This window comes from Ixodes scapularis, unplaced genomic scaffold, assembly GCF_016920785.2.
Source record: "Ixodes scapularis isolate PalLabHiFi unplaced genomic scaffold, ASM1692078v2 PGA_scaffold2__306_contigs__length_199485367, whole genome shotgun sequence".
Taxonomy (NCBI): domain Eukaryota; kingdom Metazoa; phylum Arthropoda; class Arachnida; order Ixodida; family Ixodidae; genus Ixodes; species Ixodes scapularis.
In genome coordinates, this window is record NW_024609857.1 from 24918416 (window position 1) to 24938959 (window position 20544).

The 20544-nt window shown below is 46.6% G+C and overlaps 5 protein-coding genes across 5 annotated transcripts; all 5 read left to right on the top strand.

The window, feature by feature from the left end:
• Positions 1–2542: 2542 nt before the first annotated feature.
• Positions 2543–4106, top strand: LOC121048059 (Down syndrome cell adhesion molecule-like protein Dscam2). The gene is made up of 4 exons (XM_040503912.2): positions 2543–2621; positions 3329–3610; positions 3708–3830; positions 3952–4106. The coding sequence occupies exons 1-4, from the start codon at positions 2543–2545 to the stop codon at positions 4104–4106; spliced, it is 639 nt and encodes a 212-aa protein (XP_040359846.1).
• Positions 4107–4599: 493 nt separating this feature from the next.
• On the top strand, positions 4600–11083 carry LOC120846717 (Down syndrome cell adhesion molecule-like). Its single transcript, XM_042291320.1, has 9 exons — positions 4600–4669; positions 4749–5030; positions 6437–6595; positions 8065–8346; positions 9099–9215; positions 9297–9437; positions 9828–10109; positions 10632–10748; positions 10845–11083. The coding sequence occupies exons 1-9, from the start codon at positions 4600–4602 to the stop codon at positions 11081–11083; spliced, it is 1689 nt and encodes a 562-aa protein (XP_042147254.1).
• A 164-nt stretch (positions 11084–11247) lies between these two features.
• On the top strand, positions 11248–13444 carry LOC121836428 (Down syndrome cell adhesion molecule-like protein Dscam2). Its single transcript, XM_042291321.1, has 4 exons — positions 11248–11327; positions 11413–11694; positions 12107–12223; positions 13296–13444. Exons 1-4 carry the CDS (start codon positions 11252–11254, stop codon positions 13442–13444), a joined length of 624 nt encoding a protein of 207 aa, XP_042147255.1. The 5' UTR covers positions 11248–11251.
• Positions 13445–15160: 1716 nt separating this feature from the next.
• LOC120846716 (Down syndrome cell adhesion molecule-like protein 1) lies at positions 15161–16127 on the top strand. Its single transcript, XM_040218573.3, has 4 exons — positions 15161–15236; positions 15370–15648; positions 15746–15862; positions 15970–16127. The coding sequence occupies exons 1-4, from the start codon at positions 15161–15163 to the stop codon at positions 16125–16127; spliced, it is 630 nt and encodes a 209-aa protein (XP_040074507.3).
• A 180-nt stretch (positions 16128–16307) lies between these two features.
• On the top strand, positions 16308–20481 carry LOC120846715 (Down syndrome cell adhesion molecule-like protein Dscam2). Its single transcript, XM_040218572.3, has 7 exons — positions 16308–16432; positions 16566–16853; positions 17569–17685; positions 18475–18630; positions 19497–19778; positions 19866–19985; positions 20228–20481. Exons 1-7 carry the CDS (start codon positions 16345–16347, stop codon positions 20479–20481), a joined length of 1305 nt encoding a protein of 434 aa, XP_040074506.2. The 5' UTR covers positions 16308–16344.
• Positions 20482–20544: the final 63 nt, after the last annotated feature.

Below are 20544 nucleotides of genomic sequence, written 5' to 3' on the forward strand. Positions count from 1 at the left end.
TCGTATGTGTTCATATAATCGGGATTAATCTTCTAATATTAAACAAGACAAAACCAAAAGGAAAATTTCCCTAAATTAATAGCTCGCTTCAAAACTTTAACGTAATCATTCCTGCAAAAAAAAAAAAGAAATATATATATATATATATATATATATATATATATATATATATATATATTTATTTATTTTTTTTTTTTTTTGCGGTGAGTGCATTTTTGTTTTTTATTTTTTATTACGGGTTGGTTTAACGGACGGCGCATACTAAAGAAACTACCGGCGGCGTTGAGGCCGCCGGAGAACGGGCTGGCCCCAGCCGAGAATCGGAGCAGTGCACGATATTGCGCGCCCTCTCACCTTTGACCCTTTCCTCAATCTCCCCTCTCCCTCCTCTGCTAGCTTCCCCAGCCGTCGTCATGGCAACCGCCGGGTACCCCCGCTGCCACGTCATCCATGCGTCATGGCCCCGGAAGCGGAAGCTAGGGGGCACACCCAGTTATCGATCGGATCCTCGAACACGCGTCTCCTAACATCAATTTGCAATCCTAACAATGGTCGGTTGTTTCATTGCCGCAGCCGTCGAACGTCTAATCTTCTGAAGGATTAAGGTTTATTGATTTAAAAAAAAAAATATTACTTAAGCAAGCATTCACAATTTATTTTCTATTTTAATTTAAAGCGGCAAGTGTAGGCAAAAAAAAAAAAAAGATAAAAACGTAGTTACATGACTCGCCGCTGGGTGGCGGCTCGCGCCTAAGCAAATTTATATTCATCGTATCAGTGCTCTTGCGTTCTAAATTTATTAATATTAGTGAGAATTATCTAAAAGTAGAGATAGTCTGACTGACTTCATAGAAGTCAAGCTTTATTTTTAATGAAAACACAGTAAGATTATAAAAAACTAAAATATCTGATTATATCGTCATAAACAAAGCACCTAGTTAAAACAATTCCTCAAGTACGTTTTCCTGAATGGAATATTTTTATATCAAATAAAAAAAACGCTGATACCACTATATTCTGTTTAAAAAAAATTCTAATTCTTATCGAAATTTCTCATATTCCAGGCAGGTCGAAACATTACGCCTAGTGGCGGTTTTGGGCACAGCGAAACGATCGAAGCGTCTCCTGGTGCCGAGAAGTAAAGACCTTCCGACGCAGCGTGGCGGGTCGATCAGCCTCCAAACCGAAACCGAAACCAGGGTAAAATTTCAGTTCGTTGCGTCTTATACGCGGAGGAGCAGTATGAAACCCGAAACTCGACGCCCTCCGCGTCCTATACGCGGAACATTGCAACAGCGATAATTTCAAATATGGTTTGTGTCTCACCGGATTGATGCGAATGATACTGAAATTGTCAGAATAAAACGTCATCTCCATTTTTAAGGCTAAGAACCATTGCAAAGAACGTCACAAAAATATTATTTCTAAACTTTGGAGGGTTGATTTCCTTAATGAGCTCGAAAAGCTCATGATGACGCAGTCGATCACGGGGAGTAGTGGCGCTTGAATCTTAATTATTAGCCAGTAGTCACAAAATATGTAATATATAGTTAGGCGAAAATCCGGACGATGAATATTCAAGATCAAGGTGTATAGGGCCAAACCGCTATATGATAGGTTTGCCTGTCTGTCGAAATTACTCCAACGAGGTACCACCTGTTGGAAGTGCAAGTGTGCTGTCCAAATTACTGTGTGTGTGTGTGTGTGTGTGTGTGTGTGTGTGTGTGTGTGTGTGTGTGTGTGTGTGTGTGTGTGTGTGTGTGCGTGCGTGCGTGCGTGCGTGCGTGCGTGCGTGCGTGCGTGCGTGCGTGCGTGCGTGCGTGCGTGCGCGCGCGCGTGCGTGTGCGTGTGCGTGTGCGTGTGTGTGTGTGTGTGTGTGTGTGTGTGTGTGTGTGTGTGTGTGTGTGTGTGTGTGTGTGTGAAAAATCCATGTACTGAACAGAAACAAGGAAAGGTTTATTCACGTTTTGAGTGGAGGCCTCAGAATGAAGAAAAAAGGCCTCCTCTCGAAACGTCGTCAATGTTTAATTGCAGCCACGCTGCGTCCGGAAGGTGTGTGTAGTTCCTTCTTAGTGACGGGGGTGTGCTGTGCTGTCGTTCTTTCGGGTGACGCGGGATAATCAGTAAATAAACATTGTTGCAAAGAAAACGAATTACAAATCGGGAATACAACAAATATTACTCAAGAGAATAGAATATCTAAGAAAACATAAAAACATGGCAGCCTCTCTTTTCCCGTGACTTTCTTCAACATCCAGTTTTGTATCCCAATGTCTATACGACAGACTCATAATTTCTTACGGCCGTGACGACCTTACGACTTTTATTTCAGAAAACACGAACGTCCCACAAAAAGGTTCCAACTTCCAGCTTGTACGCCTACAGTAAGCTCGCTGTAGTGCCCCATCTCGCTAAGGTGTGGCGCTAGGCTCCCGGCCCTAAGGGACAGCCAAGCCATGTCTATGTTCAAGGGACGCCATCAGTCCTCGCGTTAGAAAACCGTGTAGTTCGAAGGGGGGCTTTGTAAGCAACTGTTCTGAAGATGAAGTGGAAGTGCTACGCGCCTACGTTCACAATATTGCTGCTCTATCTATCATCGAGAAACTACGTAACTTGCTCAGGTAAGGTTAACCTTTAAGCACCTTTACGTGTCGAATATAAGGCGAAAAACAATTCTAAGTAGTATTGCTATACCCAGCGCTTTTACCGATAGTGAATATGACTAGAAAAACAAATACGATTTTTGCGACAACTTATTGACTGCACGGCAAATCCAAATGCACGCAAAGCAACTGTTCGTCAGCAAATAAAATCCCGGAGAGTTGGTTGTTACCTTCAAGAACGAGGGACAGCACTGTTTAGCTAGTTTTGCGTCAAGAAAATAGGCACGGAAGGAATGTTCTATTGAAATGTGAAGAGTCGAGAAAGTGGCTGCCAGAAATATTTCTATATCAGCTTTCTAAGGCTTCCATTGAAAGCGAAATGATTGGGTGATTGGTCTAAAAAATGCTCGACGGCCTGCCGTTCATACGAGCTACGGTTCGAGCCGCCCGCTAACGCTTATTGAGCGGCCAGCAAACAACGATGCAATAATATTTCTATGCAATACCTGTCTCCTCCGTGACAAATGAATGTGGCATAATTTAGTCGTGCACGCTGATTTTGCAAATGTGGGGCTGGAAAATTAAGTATTTAAGCACACTGCCGAGCTCTCTTCGAGGGCCGTATTTATCTCTGCCAGTTTCAAACTTAGTATGAATAATAGAAAACTTCCATTACTATTTTACTCTCTATCTCTCTATTTCTCCCACTTTTTCTGATTTTGTAGCACCGAAAATTTCTCCGTTCTCGTTTTCAACCAATCTCACGGTTGGTGAAAGAGGCACCGCGATCTGCGCTGCAACGGTGGGCGACCAGCCCCTGACATTCACTTGGCTCAAGAACGGACGCGGATTGACAGATGAGAAAAAAAGTGTCACCGTGACGGACAACGCCGACTTTTCGGTGCTCAAGCTGCCGTCTTTGTCACTGGAAAGCTCCGGAAACTACACCTGCATCGTCAGCAATCTCTTCGGTTCAGCGTCCCATTCGGCAACCCTCAGAGTTCACGGTGAGAAGCACCGGCCTGAGTAAACAAAACAATTATTACTTCGCCCGATTACACATCGGCTGACATACCTTTTTTTTTTTACTTTTGTAACTTACAGCTTCGCCTCACTGGGTTCAAGAACCACGTGACGTCGTTGTCACTTCTGGTGAAAGAGTTCACGTTCCATGTCAGGCATCCGGTTATCCTGAACCGACGATACTGTGGACCAGAAAGCAGCCAGGTACTCGGACGTCCCCAATTAAATTTTTATTAATCGACTCTCTTGAGCCTCATGAATTTATAACGAAGGCTGGAAGTTTTTAACGTAATACATATCTTCCCCTTTCGCTCGACGTTCACAGGAAGATCAGAAGAGTTGGCGTCATCGGAGAACGGCTCCCTAGTCATCACCTGGGCCAGAAAAGAGCACGAAGACCTTTACACCTGCAAGGCGAGCAACGGAATTGGGCAACGGCTAGAAAAGACAGTCCAAGTCGCCGTGAAATGTGAGTTCTAGACGACAAGTCTTTGGACTTAGCAATAGTCTTTGCACTAATAACTAATTGTCTACACCATGACTTGGACTTCAATAGCTGGTCGGCAGTAGTTTCGATATAAATCAAATAAGTTTTCATGTGAGTATATGTGGCAAGCATGAACGACAACCTCCTACGGAAGATATTACTAATTCAATGTCAAACATATTTGGGAATTACCCATAACAATGTCCGAAAGAATAGGCAAACGCTAAAACATCTGGCGAATGCCTTGATTTGTTGTGGTGTGTGAACCAGATAAAGTGTGGCGCTACGTGTCTGTGTACGCTGGCTGTTTCCCGAACACCATTTTTTTTACACTGAATGTTGCAAGGGGAATCGCTGGCAAACCATCACCGGCTCCAGACGCGGTTGTCGCACGATCGGCACGCGTTTATGCCGATGCTGTTCCCGTATTTATCCTGTCTTTTTTGTTTCCCACGGGTCTACCGATTCGAAAGTCCTCCTCTAATCATGGAGCGAATTTTCACTATAGCTACGGCGTTACTCACAACAACTGCGTTAGCAGCGACTAGGCCTATCGGTGAGTAAACTTCTGTTACGATTCTTGCAAATTTTAGAAGCATGACTCTACTTACGCATGCATCTTGATTCGTACGCAGTTTCTCCCAAAATTACGCCATTCAGCTTCGCATCCAAGCTGGTCTCAGGTCAGAGGGCCACCGTTATATGCTCCACGTTCGAAGGCGACCGACCGCTAACGTTCGCCTGGCTCAAAGACGGATCTACGCTATCCAAGCACAACAACGTCGAGTGGAACGAGGAAAAAGGATATTCGACGTTGAACATCAGTCCCCTGTCTCTGCAAGACAGCGGCAACTACACGTGCGTAGTGAGCAACTCTGCTGGGTCGGACTCGCTGTCAAGCTCGCTCGTCGTTCACGGTAGGTTGTTATTCACCAATATTGTACCAAACTAAACGGCGAAGATTTGTTTAGTACATTTCTAAGCCTGAAACCTGGGTGCCCCAAACCGAAATCGATATAAAACGAAGAGAGAGGGGAGAGTGCATTTATTGTATGCGACTTGCTTATAATGACCTGTAACCCGACGTTGCAACCATTACGGCATTGTTTTAATTATTTAATTTGATGCCAAGGAATAATTGTATTCCAAACATAAATAAGGTATAAAATGAGTCATCGCGGGAACTAAAATATTTAAGTATATTCTATATTAAACGAGCACTTCCAAAGTTCTGTGAACATATAGGTTACAATGAAAGAAGCATTAATGAAACTATACAAATTGCAGTATCGATTACAATTATCAATCGCAGCTCCACCTCGATGGATTCAGGCACCAACAAATCAAGTGGTCACCGTCGGGGACAGCGCTATGATGGTCTGCTCCGCGAGCGGATTTCCACTACCAACCATCAGATGGAGTAGCCGTGGTAAGTGGCGTGTCGTTGAATACCCCGTGATTCGCAACTTCTCTGTTTATGTAATCATAACGATAAGTAGAGACAATTGTGAAAACATATAAGGCTTAATGCCACGAGATAATATAGTGAAAGCGACCGATTATGTAAAGAAATTAAAAGAAATGCACCAGTCCTGTTTCAAGCATTTAGAGCAGACCAAGCAGAAAACCAAATACGACGTAAATTGTTCGCGAACACAACATATGGTAGAAAGTGGGCCAGTGTCTGGTAGATAATTAACGGAAAAGTAAAACAGAGCCGATAAAAAAAACGGAGGACAAGAAGACGAAGTGCACAAATAGCGCTTTGTACACTTTGCCTTCTTGTCCTCCGTCTTTTTCTTTCTTTTTTTTTTGCGCTGTTTTACCTTTTTATGAACACAACATGTTCGTTAAATTGCAACCGTAATGAATAGCTGCCGCACGCGCACAAAGGAACTGATAAATAATTAATAATGTCATTGCTTAAACCTTATTCATCAAACGCACTGCCACCATTTGTCCTTACTCACAATTGCTATTATTTTATTGCCGTGGAAGCGCCGTATGCCACGCGTATTCTGCGTGGTCCAAGATTAACGGCCAACATATTCGTTTGTTCGCAAGCAGGCCGAAATACCGGCACAAAGATTCATGTCAGCTGAATTGTAAATACGTGAATCCTCTTCGACCTAATTAAAACTAGCAACTATCCTGTTTCTACCTTAAAGTCGCTAGACCCCTTTAGAGCGCGCACTGAAAGAGCATCTGTCAGGGTATGGTTTTAGGTCCTTCCAGCCGACATTGTGACCCCTTCTGACCCCAAGATGTCGGAAACCTTCAAACGCGTCTGATAAGGTCACTGGTAACATTCTTTTGCACCAAGGTCACTCTCTCCGCGAGGACAATGCCCGAGTACGCCAGTGGGACAACGGCACACTGCTCATTGCGAGGACAGCGAAGGACGACGCCGGACGCTACAGGTGCCAAGCCGGCAACACCTTTGGAGACATGCTGGAGGAGGAGGCTCTCCTCACGGTAAAATGTAGGATCTTCCGCAAGCTTATCTTTCTTCCTTTTTTTTTTTCCTACCTCTTGTTGCTGTATGGTCGCCATTCTCGAACGTATTTCGTGAGCCTGAAAATGCGGGTTATGAAAAACAGATCTGTCCGAATAGCGCATCGGATGGTCAACGCTACAGTGGTACAAAGGGTAGGTTCAGTTCGTGCTTACGGTAAGAAAAGAATTCAGCCTTGCTGGGCTTATGATATTTGAGCGAGCGCTGCTTTAAAGTAAGGCAACGAACGAATACAAGGCAAGGGTTATAGTTCCTCGATCTGTGCCTCATTCTGTTACAAGAGGTCTTACGAAAGTTCAACAGTCGCGAACCCCTTGTACACTCCTCAACGTGCTCTTTTGTAATATAAAAAAGATTACTCCACATTTCCTCCCCCTAACAGCTATTGAAGAAAAACAACAAAAAAAAAAAAAAACAAGGTATTGCTGTTGATGGCTGACGCGCTAGACTTAACGGTACACATATCTGTTTTACACCTTGAAAACATGATGGTCGTGGTCACAATGATAATGATGCTCGTGGTCGGAAATATTATGAGACTGATTACAAACATAATGAGTCCCGAGTCACTTTTGAGAAAATCTTTTCTTAACAGGAGGAGTCAGAGCAATATCTACTACAGAAGTCATCTTGCGTTGTACCGGACTTACTTGCACGTCGAACTTCCTTGCAAACCCTCCCGGCGAGTCGCTATGACGTCAGCGCTCATGAACTCTTCACTGGTTCACTGTATCCTGTCCAGGTGGTCGCTGTTTGGATACGCCTACCTTTTATATCGCCCCTAGACAAACAATCGTGATCGTGCTGCCGACCACGCACCATACATGTTTAGGCAAGACGGACGGGATATATTTACGGCCCGTAATACAAACAAATGTCTCCCGATGCTTCGAGAAACCCACTGGCCCACTGTACCAGGAAGGCGCTCAAAAATAACTTTTTGAGGGTCAGTGTGTTTTGTTTGTTGGTCTTCCTGATTCGGGCGTGCGGCAAACGATCCTTTTCGAAGTCGTAGGCACCAGCCTGTCGGCTTTCGCACGTTTACAAAATAGTTTTTCGTTCGCGCCAGATACGCCACAGCCCCTAGTCCTCGAAATTCCCAAAGTGCGGCGCTAGGAGTCCTACCTTGCGGAGTTGCACCAGAGCTTACAGCGATCGTTGCGTTTCAACAACGCCGGCCATTGCTTTGTCGCTAGAAATCGGCTCCACGTACGGCAAGCGCAAGGTTTGTGGTCCCCCAACATGAAAACATCGAGTACAAGACTCCAGCTCGGATACGCACTTATTGCCCTGCTCCAGTTCACGACAACCAACAAGGCGTTTGCCAGCTCCAGTAAGTTTTCCCCTCCGTGCTTCAGCAAAATGAATGCTTGTCTGTCCAGTTTTTTGCATGAAATCCGTAGAGGAACATAATATATGCATTTGTAATGTTTCAGTACCTCCCAAAGTTCTACCTCTCGTGATTCCAAAGAACCTGCTCGTGGGAGAAAGAATGAGCATCACTTGTGCGGTGGCTTCCGGAAGCAAACCCTTGACGTTCGTGTGGCTTAGAAATGACTCGGCTTTGAGAGGTGGAACTTCAGTCCACATCGCCGACAGTTCCGACTACTCGACTCTTCACATTGAGAATTTGAAGATAGAGCACGCTGGAAACTATACGTGCGTCGTGAGCAACGCTGGCGGCACTGTGTCCTATTCGGATACTCTTCATGTCAAGGGTAAGTCCCGCCTATTTTATTATCACGTATACGTTGCTGGTTCTAACACAAAATATAACCTCGATTGTAACGAGAGGCTATCTCGATTAAAAACAGTATTCGTGTTAAGACCCTGCCACATTGACGCTCGCCCACACGTGCGTAGGGCGTGCATTGGATAGTATGCTGTCTCTTTCATTTCCCAAACAAAGGTTGTCAATCAAACATCAGTGGTAATATATCGTTGACATTAGCTCGCACAACTGCGTCAAGATGAAAAGATCATTTAAATTTTGAATAAAGGGATGTGTAAAAAAAAAAACACCGCAAAGCAATAAACACATCAATCACTGAAGCCTGGAGCATCATCGCCAGAATCATGAAAGTGATGAAAATATAGAATTTTAGTATTGCGTATATAAACAAACGGAAGCGCAGTGCGTTTGCGTTAGCGTTCCGTGTTCCACGCAGCGCATACGCGCCGTCGCCACTCGCCAATTCAAGACGTAGTTTGGGGCTCCGCGAAAGCTCAGTGTGTAACACGCAGTGCTAACACAAACGCACAGTGCTTGACATTGATTGTATACATAATACTAAAACTCACTAATATTTGAACGCGCTTTGGACACGACGCAGGACGTGTCCAAATCACTTCAGGTGAAACAAAATAAGATATTAATTGTCGCGGTGAATACGAAATGCTCGCTAGATTTGCGTCACGAATGGGAAATACAGTATATATACCTAAGAGCAGTGCATTAAAACTCACACAGCTCCACCGTCCTGGACGACGGAGCCAAAGGACGTTACCGTCACTGCCGGGGACGCGGTAATGCTAGAGTGCACTGGAACCGGCTTTCCCAAACCTACAATATCATGGACCAAAGTGGGTAAGAACACTAAAAAAACACTGCCTTCCCGTAGCAGCAACTAAGAAAATAACATTCTTAACTCCCAGAATTTCCTTCCAGGTAAAGAGACGAGTACGAACACTGCGGACGGACTCTTCAAAATTGCGACAGCTACCAAGGAGAACGAAGGCCATTACCGGTGCGACATCACAAACGGCATCGGAGGAAGCCTCAGCAAGACCGTCAGCGTCGCAGTAAAATGTACAGCACAACATACAGTTTCACGCTGCCTGTAGTTTCGTTTTCATCACAAGAAGCGGTCGTAGTCGGAGATACGCTCAAAGTGTGGCGCTAGGAGTCCAGTGTACCGAAGCCATTTCGTTGATGCTTATGTATAGCCCCGATCAGCCATTGTAATTCCGTGCGCTGTAGTTTCGCCGGATGAGGCTTCGGACTTTTCCTGCTAGTGACGTTCCATTAAGGACTTCAACGACGGTGCTGTTCAAACGCTCATAATGTCGGTAATTATGTCGGTGGTATGTATCGTACTCTTCAACGCACCGACGGGACGTTCAGGTACGTAGGATTCTTTTGGCAATGATGGTGGCTACACGAGTGAGAAGGTACTTAACGCTGTTTTTTCGCCCTCAGTTCAAACGAAGATCCTGCCGTTTGCGTTCCCTAAGAGTTTACTAATCGGAGAAAGAGTGAGCATCATCTGCACGACCACGGCAGGCGCCAAGCCACTCAGCTTCACTTGGCTCAAGGGTGGGAAGCCGTTAACAAAAGGCGGAGATGTCAACATCGCCAACAGCCCGGAGTTCTCTACTTTGAGCATCGAGAACCTCGAACTCACCGACGCTGGAAATTACACATGCACAGTGAGCAGCTCAGCGGAAACCGTGTCGTACACAGACACCCTTCAGGTCAAAGGTACGTGATGCTTTATATGTTAGGTATACCTATGCTTTTGCAAACTGCAATGTTAGTAGACGTAATTAGGCTGCAAACTTGCTAACCCAAGCGTGCTTACCAAAACTTTGCACGAAATGACAAATATAAAACTGAATAATACAACCGTGTGATAATGATGATTAAGAAGACACACACCCTGACTCAGGAAAGCCATGTGTTCTGTAGCGCCTATTGTTCCTCTTTACTGTCTGTATTTTGAATAAACGTCTCATAATAGTGTTTCCTTTACGTGGAACAACGAATATCGTAACCGCGTTTGTCCAGACATGCAGAATCTAGGAACAGTTCAGCTAGGGAAGTCCTAAACCGTCGGATTGAGGAGCGTTATGAAGGAAGAGATGAGACTTTCGAGAGTGTCTGGCACAAACAGCTTGTCTCAGAAATTATGACAGCCTCCTCGCACGTTTAATCAATTCGAAATCCTATCATAATACCAGAAAGTCATAAAAAAAACGTTACATTTTATACTTGCACACGCAGCTCCACCCGTGTGGTTGACCGAGCCAAAAGACACCTACGTGACAGCTGGGCATCAAGTGACGATTCCTTGCAAAGGCGAAGGGTTCCCTCCGCCATCCACAACCTGGACGAAGCTAGGTGCGTACTTCATCTGATTTATTTAAGCCACAAATCTTAGTTCGTTTTCAAAGCTCATCTTCAAAGTCTCATCTTTGTTTCAACTTGCGGTTGCAGGCAAGGAAATCACAAGGCTGGACGGCAGCACCATAACCATCTCGTCGGCCGTAAAATCAGACGAAGGAGCCTACCGATGCCGTATCGATAACGGCATTGGAACTGCCCTCGAGAAGACTGTTCATCTAGCCGTCAAAAGTAGGCACTTAAGAACATTCGGCGATTTTAGTCAAAACCAGCAAACCGCCGTCACCGCTATTGAAACTTCCGTTTTGCTTTCAAAGCAAACCCCAGCTTAGTCTCGATTCTATCCGAAGAGCGGCGCTAGGAGTCCGTTGTTACGAAGCTTTTTACAGAGGCCTCTCTTTATGCGAGGTCGGCCATTGCCGATAGGCGACGGGAACGCGATGAGGAGGTGGTTGTCACAGCTGCTGTATTCTCGCTGACTCAAGCTCTATCGGGAAACAATGAGTCCATGCTTCAAACTAATCGTGCTGACCGGCTGTCTGGTCAGTTTGCTACGCAGCGTTTGCACCAACTTGGGTGAGTACTGAAATCCGTCGTGTCAAACACATTCTGTGTGCACGCCATCAACAGTGGCAACTCTCATCTAGAATCTTAATTGCAGTTCCACCCAAGATCCAACCATTTGCGTTCCCAAAGACTGGCACGGTGGGCGAACGAAGCAGTGTTACGTGCACGACGATAGCCGGGGACAAGCCGTTCAAGTTTGTTTGGCTGAAGGACGGCTTGACGCTGCGCCAAGAAGGCAACGTCAAAATCGTGAGCTCTTCAGAATTTTCCGTGTTCAACATTGAAAAACTTAGCCTGGAAAACGCCGGAAATTACACCTGCGTCGTCAGCAATGCCGGCGGAACTGTGTCCTACGCCAGCACTCTGGAAATAAAAGGTAACAAGGGTTCGTTACAGTTGTTTCACAAAGTCAGAAAGTCAGATTGTGAGATCCCATGCCAAACTACCATAATGGAAATCCAAAGCTTTATAAACTGAGTGGCATATGTTTTGTGCCGAGGCCGGGAAATTAACGAGATGTGTTTCCATTTAGAAGGAGCTTGCATAGGAAATTTTACTCAATTGCATGACCGTCATGAACTGAATAATAGTAGCCTTCTCTCGCCCGCTCTTAATCTCAATTCCCACCCCTCCTTCATTAAGAAGTGCCTCTGACAACATCTGTTCATTCTAAGGTCTCTGATGTTAGTTTCATATATAATTGTGTACTTATACGTATATGAGAACGTTCATGAAAACGGCCGAGATTAAAAGAATAATATTTGTCCTCCAACTCAATTAATCTGCAGCTCCTCCCACGTGGAAGACAGAACCCCGTGACATGTCCGTCACCGCGGGTCAGAAAGCCAGCATCACGTGCGACGGCAACGGCCATCCTCAGCCCTCTGTCAGGTGGACGAAAGAAGGTACGCTCCTATGCGGCAGTTAAAGCGGTATTCACGAGAGGGGGAAATCCGACGGACTTCTCCGCAGAGCGCGCATCACGTGACAAAAACGTCAGCTTTAGCAGTATGGCCCGCTGTTGTCAGCTCCGCGGAAGGGGGCCGGAGGGGATGCTCGGGCAACACCTCTTAGATAACAAAGCTGTTGTGCTGAGAGATGTCGTCATCAGCGAAGACCAACGCTGATCACCGATTGGACACGACGATTGCGTCAACTTTCGGCACAAAATTGACTCGAAGCCGAGTTCTGACGCAGCACTCGTTTCCAATCAGTGTCCTGCGTTGGCCTTCGCTGATGACGCAGAAATATAAGCACTACGGCCTTGTCTTGTATGCGGTGTTGGCTCGGGCAGTACAAACAATGGGCACCCTGCAGACCTAACTCAGTGCTGATACGCGCGCCCTTCGCGGAGGCGTCGCGCGTACTCATCGGGGAGCGACCTCGGCAGTGGCAGCTCGACTGCAGTGGTGCACCGCTCTCCCTACGCTGACTCAAGAGTGGACGCGCGCGGCGCTGTTCGCTGGGTGGTAGGTAGCGGCTCCTAGCGGACGCAGGGTGCCCATAGATGACTTGCACATGACGTCATCTCACCATGCTGATGGGTTTTTCTAATTTCCCTTGCAGAGGAGATTAAATTTGGTGGTGCGAAATGTATGCTTCAGCAGGTACGCACTCAGCAGCAAGGCCACCACAATAGTAGCTGATGTGACGTCAACGCGAGCAGTGTAACAGCTTAGGCGGCGGATGAGTTTGTTTTTAACAATTGTTTGTGGTTGAAGGCTTTGGTGTGCCTAAAGTAGAAATCCCTAAATTTGCCTGCGGTGATATCGAGAGTAGTATTCACTAAACTCGAATGTTAACGAAAACATACCTCTCACCGGCACTTCGTTTGTGTGAGCGGAGAGGGTGAGGAGGCAGTGGCGCCGACTGCAGATGTCGCCAAAATTTGTTCACTGATTTTTCCTTCGTAAGAATGCCGGCCGAATCCGTTCAAAGAATTGAAACGACTACACAGATTCCTCGTCACTCTTTCAGGGGATCGAGGAAGTTCCGACTACAGAACAAAGACGATCGAGCTACCCTCGGCATCCAAGCAGGACCAAGGGTCCTACACTTGCGAAATCGCCAACGGAATCGGAGAGGCAATCCGGAAGACGATCACAATCCTCGTGAAATGTAAATAGCTGCGAGCGAATGCTCTCGAATCATGCAAAAGCATCAAAAATATTCGCGCCTACGGGTTTCGTTTTGGCTACACGCGTCGATTCCCCTTCGGTGTGAATGGTACAGCGAGCGCCCGTAATGTGGCGCCAGGAGTCCTGCATAGGAGACAGTAGTCCTTGTTCTCTTAGCGGATCAACAGCGCCATGACGCTATTCCTCACTTCGGCGGCCACGCGACGGAGTCAGATGAAGAACTCTTAAGCAGGATTTACCGAATCCTGTTTCCACTATGTGTGTTATGACAAATCAACTCCGGTTCATCACTTTTTGGACGGTATCACTGCACAACATAGCCTGTAGGGCGGCGCAATCTGCAGGTGAGTCGCAATTCGCTCTTGACTCGGTGCCTGACAAAATATACGACGTATTCTCGACTCCAGCTTTCTTGATTTACGCTCGGTGTCTTTCATTCCAGTCCCACCCTCGATACCGCCTTTCCAGTTTCCCAAAAATCTCCAGGTTGGGCAACGAATCAGTGTAACGTGCACCATATCTGTCGGAGATACACCCATCCAGTTCGCCTGGCTCAAAGATGGTGCAGCGTTATCCACAGCATCTCCAAATATTCGCATTGTAGACAACGCTGAGTTTTCGACGCTGAACATCGCTCCGCTGACTCTAGACAGCGCTGGGAACTACACCTGCTCTGTGTCCAACAAAGCTGGCTACACTTCCTACACGGCGCCACTCGTCGTTCAGGGTAACCTGCGTTTTGTTCACTTTAACTATCCTTAGTACTGGTTAGCCATGTTGAGTCTTCCACGTATGAAGGACCATTTGCCGAAGCAGTTTGTGCGGCGGTGCTGAGTTCACGTTGGCCAGATACCCTTTATTTATAGAGAAAGAGTAGAACAAATGTTCATGTATTTCCTCACCTCAAGCAATAAGGGCTTGGCCAAAGAGAATCCTGTACAGCCACGTGGAATGGGCCTTTTATATTGTTTGGAGACTGTACCAACCTATCCAATCACATCAAACATATATATAAAACACGTTATTTGTCTTTCAGCTCCACCCCGCTGGATTAATGAACCTCAAGACATTACGGCCACAGCAGGAAGCAACGTCACTATGACTTGCTCCGCCGATGGTTTCCCGAAGCCAAGCGTTAATTGGAGAAAACTTGGTAAGCCTCAGGTAACGACTCCTGCTGAGTCATGCTGATCACAAGCGCCTTTCCCTTCATGCATGTCTTTATACTCTCCAGCGTCAGATTCCAAATCCCAGGCTACCGACATCGAGCCACACCTGGACCACAAAGGAACATCAACCTTCGGAATAGTCTCCGTGGGAAAACTTCATCAAGGAAGATATTCCTGCCTTGTTTCAAACGGCATTGGGCTGAACCTTTCCAAGACAGTTAGCCTCCGGATAAAGCGTAAGAAAGAATCATAATTTGTTTCTAGCACGCGAATCAATCATTGTGTGCCACTGTGCCAACATGAAAGCTCGGTTTCGTTTTCACCGCACCACTCGCGTAGTGTGTGCCAGCACCGAGAAGTGGCGCGATGTGTCCGGTCATCAGCAGAAACGTTTTAACCGAGGCTCCACGGGAACGCCATTTCTGCTTGTCCGTGAAGCCATAGACGCCGACGCGGGAGTGTTGTGCGTGGACCCGACTGTACGCTGCCATAAAGCGTGAACTGTTCGATTTGGTGAGCTTGAAGATCGGAAGAAATGCGATGCTGCAGGCTATATTTCGTTGCGGCCTTCTACGCGCTTCTCGTCGTCTATAGCGCCGCAGCTGTTAAAGGTAAGCTCAACCGCTTTCGCGTGCACGTCGACCCTGCCGTCCCCGTGCCCTCCTAACCAAAGATCTTTGTCCGGGCATACTCGATGCCGATACAACCCTGTTGTGTTCCATCTAATCTGCATTCTGGTTGCAGCACCGAAAATCCAACCGTTCACATTTCCAACGACCCTAAACGCCGGAGAGAGAACCGGGACGATATGCATCGTCACTGCAGGAGACAAGCCTCTGACGTTCAGCTGGTTCAAAGATGGGAAAACGTTGGAAACTGACGACAACGTGAAAATAGCGAGCAATGCCGAATTTTCTAATCTCAATTTCGGCTCCCTCGCTGTCAAGCACTCCGGAAATTACACGTGTTCCGTGAAAAATAACGTCGGATCGGCGTCCTTCACGGCGGCACTTGCGGTTCACTGTAAGTTCTGAGAGACTATACACCAAAGAATGTACAATATCTGAACTACAATGCCCCCAAGTACTGCGTAACGAAGTTAATTATTTGTTCCGCACAGCACCACCCAAGTGGACTGAACAGTCCCAGGACAAAACAATCACTGCTGGTAGCAACGAACATTTCACCTGCAAGGCTTCAGGATTTCCAACTCCAAGAATTCAATGGCTCAGAACAGGTACAGTACAGAATCCTCCCTCTAATAAGCATAATAGTGATCGTACTCAAATCCGAAACATTTAGCAGACGATCTGACAACGTGGCCTTGTTCTTTTGCTCAACTAGACGGAGACGTCAGTGTCACGTTGGACCATGACAACGAGACCCTCTACGTCAGCGCGGCCCAAAAGAAAGACCAAGGCACTTACAAGTGCACGGCCAGCAATGGCATCGGGACAACGATATCTCACACTGTCCGCCTGACTGTAAAATGTACGTTATAAGCTACGCAAGGGACGGAATACGAACTTTTAAAGTTCACGGGGTATCGTAGATTGACGGATTAGTTCGTCATATCATCAATGTGTGGCGCTAGCTTTCCACACAAATGTGGAAGTGGGTACAGAACCACTAGGCGTCTACCAAGACGCCATAACTACTTTCCCACGGGCGAAACGCGACAGCAACGTCCAATCTTAGCGGACTCGCACTCAACCTGAGATGTCACTTTCTTTTGGCACACACGGCGTGCATCAATTCGCGTTCACGATCATCTTGCTCCTAGCGATTCTTAACTTCACCAAGGCCGGTAAGTACCACTGAATATTTTATTGAGTCGCAACCGTAGAAATGAGCGAAGTCTAAAATATCAAACGCATTCTTTGGCTATGCGTTGGTGCATCCTGGGGTTATACTTATCATGCTTGTCCACTGCCTTGCAGAGAAGCCGAAACTACAACCGCTTCATTTCCCGCAAAGTCGGATCCGCGTTGGTGAGAGTGCCAGTGCCCTGTGCGCGTTGGTGGCCGGTTCTCCCGTCGTGCGGTTCAAGTGGTTCAAAGAAAATGTGGCCATTGATGGAAAACTTCCCTACGTGAACGTCAAGAACGACAAGAGGGTGTCCGTGTTGACCATCGAGTCGGTGACTCTAAGCAGTGCTGGAAATTACACCTGCATTGCCGACAACGACTATGGAAGTGACGCCAACTCAGCGGCTCTGGTCGTCGAAGGTGAGTTGATCCAAAAACTATAATATTTAGAACCAAACATAAGTTGCTACTCTTGAGATCTACTCATAATCAATCGGTGTTATTTTTACTAGTTTTCGTCATTCCACGTGCCGCTATAGAAAATACCCACTCCCTTAAAAGATAGAACGTGAGATGTTATGCAAATGGCACGTTCTTTAATGTTACACTTTCTAGTGTATCCAACTTTGACATTCACTAAATAAATTCATGAATTTATTTCTCACGAAATATTTCATTTGAATAAAACTCTAGGAGTTTCGACCTACTTTCTCAGAATGCGACATTTGGCGAACAAGATATTGACTATGTTGTGCGTCCGTATTGTATTTCAACGTAGTAATCGCCATAACATTAATGACACAAACAGAGTCTCGCACGGATACCGATCTACTATGTTGTTTGTGCTATACTCCTTAGCTAAGTCATAGGAAACAAGTTCGAGGACATTAGGAAGGAAGTGAAATATGCCGAGGCTTCCAACCAACCACACCTTCATATTATGGGAATACATGCGGATACTTGAACAGCCCAAGATGACAGTTGCCCGCGTCAGGTGTCAGGCAGATTTAGACCTTCACGTTTCTGGTTGCCCCCTTCATTCCCACGCTCCGGTGTTTAAATGTCGATTCTATGCAACTCACATATCCAGCTTGCAACAACCCGCGTTCTCTAAGCAGCCTGGCACTCATTGCAGCGCCTCCACAGTGGAAGACAGAGCCCAGAGATCTATCAGTGAGCGCAGGGCAAGCTCTGCTGGTGGAATGCTCCGCAACAGGGTATCCACTTCCCAAAGTCACGTGGAAGAAAGAAGGTGAGAACAGCGCCACTCGGAAGCTCAAAATGCATTCGCTTCATTAAATATTGCAGTCTGCTTCAGACATTTGCGTTGGAGCCTGACCGACTGCGTTACGAATCCTTACGTTTCACTAACACTCACACGGAAATGTCCGAACCAGCCTTGACAGCTCAAAAAAATGCAAATGAATCATATGTATTCCCAAGATCTTCCCGCTGTAATTGGTTACTCGTAGTTCTTATTGCGCTGTGACCTGAAAGGCTGTTTAGTAATGAAAGATGGTATAGAAACCGGGCGATGCCCTGTCATTTTTAGGTTATCGACCATATAGTAATAATAGAGTATGCTTCCATGGTGACCAGTCACATAAGCACTCGGTCCTCCCCTTCTCTATACCCATTTTTTTCACTCCCGCCGCCTGATTCGATTATCTATTTTCCTACCCGGTAAACGCAGTCGTAGAACATTAACTGCAAGACAGCTAGTGCGGTTCAAAACTACGTAAAATAGTTTTGGTATGAGGTTCGTGTCATACCACTGGATGAGCTGTTATATAGTCTCTCAATTATCACTCGGGCATCCAGTCAACGAGTCGGTTAGAACGTAGTTCATGGCCCAATTCATGCAACACAAGTTAAAAAAGAAAAAAAGAAGATATGGTCATGTGTCCGGCTTTAGGTGTCGTGGTCTCTAATTACGACAGCATAATAAACAATTATTATTTTTGTGTGTCCAGTTTGCAAAAAGCTGTTTTTTGCTTGTGCAGAGCTAATCTCAACCCTTTATTGTTATTGTTCTTCTCAGAGCCGAAGAATGAGCGAACGCTCGTCGCATCTCAAGACGGATCAGCGACACTTTCGGTGACTGAAAGCACAAAAGAGACGGAAGGCAGGTACTTCTGCGAAGCTGACAACGGTGTGGGAGCAGCCCTGAAGACCGCATTGTTCATAAAAGTGAAACGTAAGACGTCTACGCTTTATTTCTCGGTCTAGGCCCCAGCCTTTATAGCAGACACCTGTTCCTTTCTTCATGAGGCAGCTAAGAAACACACGGAAGTCACCTGACAGTCTCTAAATTACTGTAAGCTAACCCACTACTGCTACCGTATGATTAAACCAGATAATTTATTTGAACAACCCATCCACCGTTAGACATAATTCTTAACTTGTCACGTGATGGTTTAGCTGAACCCGGTTTGTGGATCGGAACCGCGTCCTGCCCAATTTCAAACTTCCAACCCGTAATCATGGCGGCTGGCCTAGTTCTCCACGTAGACGGAACGAGGCGCTAGTTGTCCGTCCGTCAATAGGTTCACGGGAACTGTCGCCACAGAGCGAACGGGACGCTGCAGTTCGCCATAGCCGTCAAGCGCGCTACAGCAAAGCGCGAACGTATCGTCCTATGAAACATCGACGGAAATACGCCGCCTCTGTAATCACCCGGAACGCCCCGAATAACTGCGGTGAACCGTATTCCCCGACACTTGTGACTGGGAAAGGATACGACGGCTACGCTGTGTTCCGAAACGATGCGAGCAGCCGAGCTGATTTCCCTTCTCGGGCTCGCCGGGCTCTCGGTCATCCTAAACCTCGTCGCGAGCCTCGGTGAGTGACGCACAATTGTTTTTATATTGTATTCAGAACGGCGTGTGCATCTGCATGCTCGATATGTCTGTTAGAATGATTTCAAAGTTTACAAGTATGCAGTCCTACAACTGAAGTTAGTCGCGCTGGAGTTTTTTTTTTTTTTTGTAGAAACAGGAGACACGGACTGGAATCGATGGATATTCCTTGTAAATGTTAATCTATAGTTGAACGACTTTTCAGAGGCGCCCAAAATCCAGCCGTTTACCTTCAACGACAAAGTTCGGATTGGAGGGCGCGCTGTGGGAAGCTGCATCGTGGTGACCGCTGCGGCTCCCCTAACGTTTACGTGGATCAAAGATGGTGTTCAGTTGCGGGACAAAACAGGACTGTCCATACAGAACAACAGGCTGGTATCTCTGCTCATCATCGAAACAGCAGACGTGTCCAGTCATGGAAACTACACCTGTAGGGCATCCAACGCCATGGGGACGGATGCGTACACAGCGGAGCTTAAAGTCGAAGGTGTGTTTGTAGTCGTCGCGAACAAAAACCCTCCAATGATATCATGAAGTGAAACCAACCAATTTCAAATCACTGCTATTTTCATAGCGCCCCCAACGTGGAGCCACGAGCCTCAAGACGTATCCGCCATAGTCGGCACGAACGTTACAGTGGAGTGCAGAGCTACCGGCTCTCCCATTCCCCAGATAACCTGGACCAAGTCAAAAGGCAAGTTTTTGCATCAGTCGTGGAAACGAAGGCGTCAAAACATTTGCACCCAACAAGAGCGCCAAAATCACTGGAGGCATTGAGGACATACGGTTGTTGCATACTTCCCGAAATCAAACACCGCGCATCCCCAGATAGAGCGCCGGTCTCTTCAGTGGTGTTGATGAGTTACATATGGCGCCTGTACTAATTAGTGTGTACATCGATTAAGAATATTCACCCTGATGTTCTTTGCATTACAGACGGAACCTCAACTAGACTACTAATGCACAAGGACGTTCTCCTCATTCAAAACATCCAGGATGTAGACGCGGGCTCATACACGTGCAAGGCCGAGAACGGCGTCGGGCCGACATTGCACAAGACCGTTCGAGTCAACATTCGCGGTAGGCACAGTTTACACAGCTCCGACCTACGTGCCAAACAAAGTACCACGAACCTGAGCAGTGCGTACGAAAACGACCAGAAGGGTTATCTTCAGAACCCCGATGCTTGATATGCTGGCCTGTCGGCGACGCCAGGGCAGTGGCGACCTCTGAATGCCGCAACCAACAGCTAA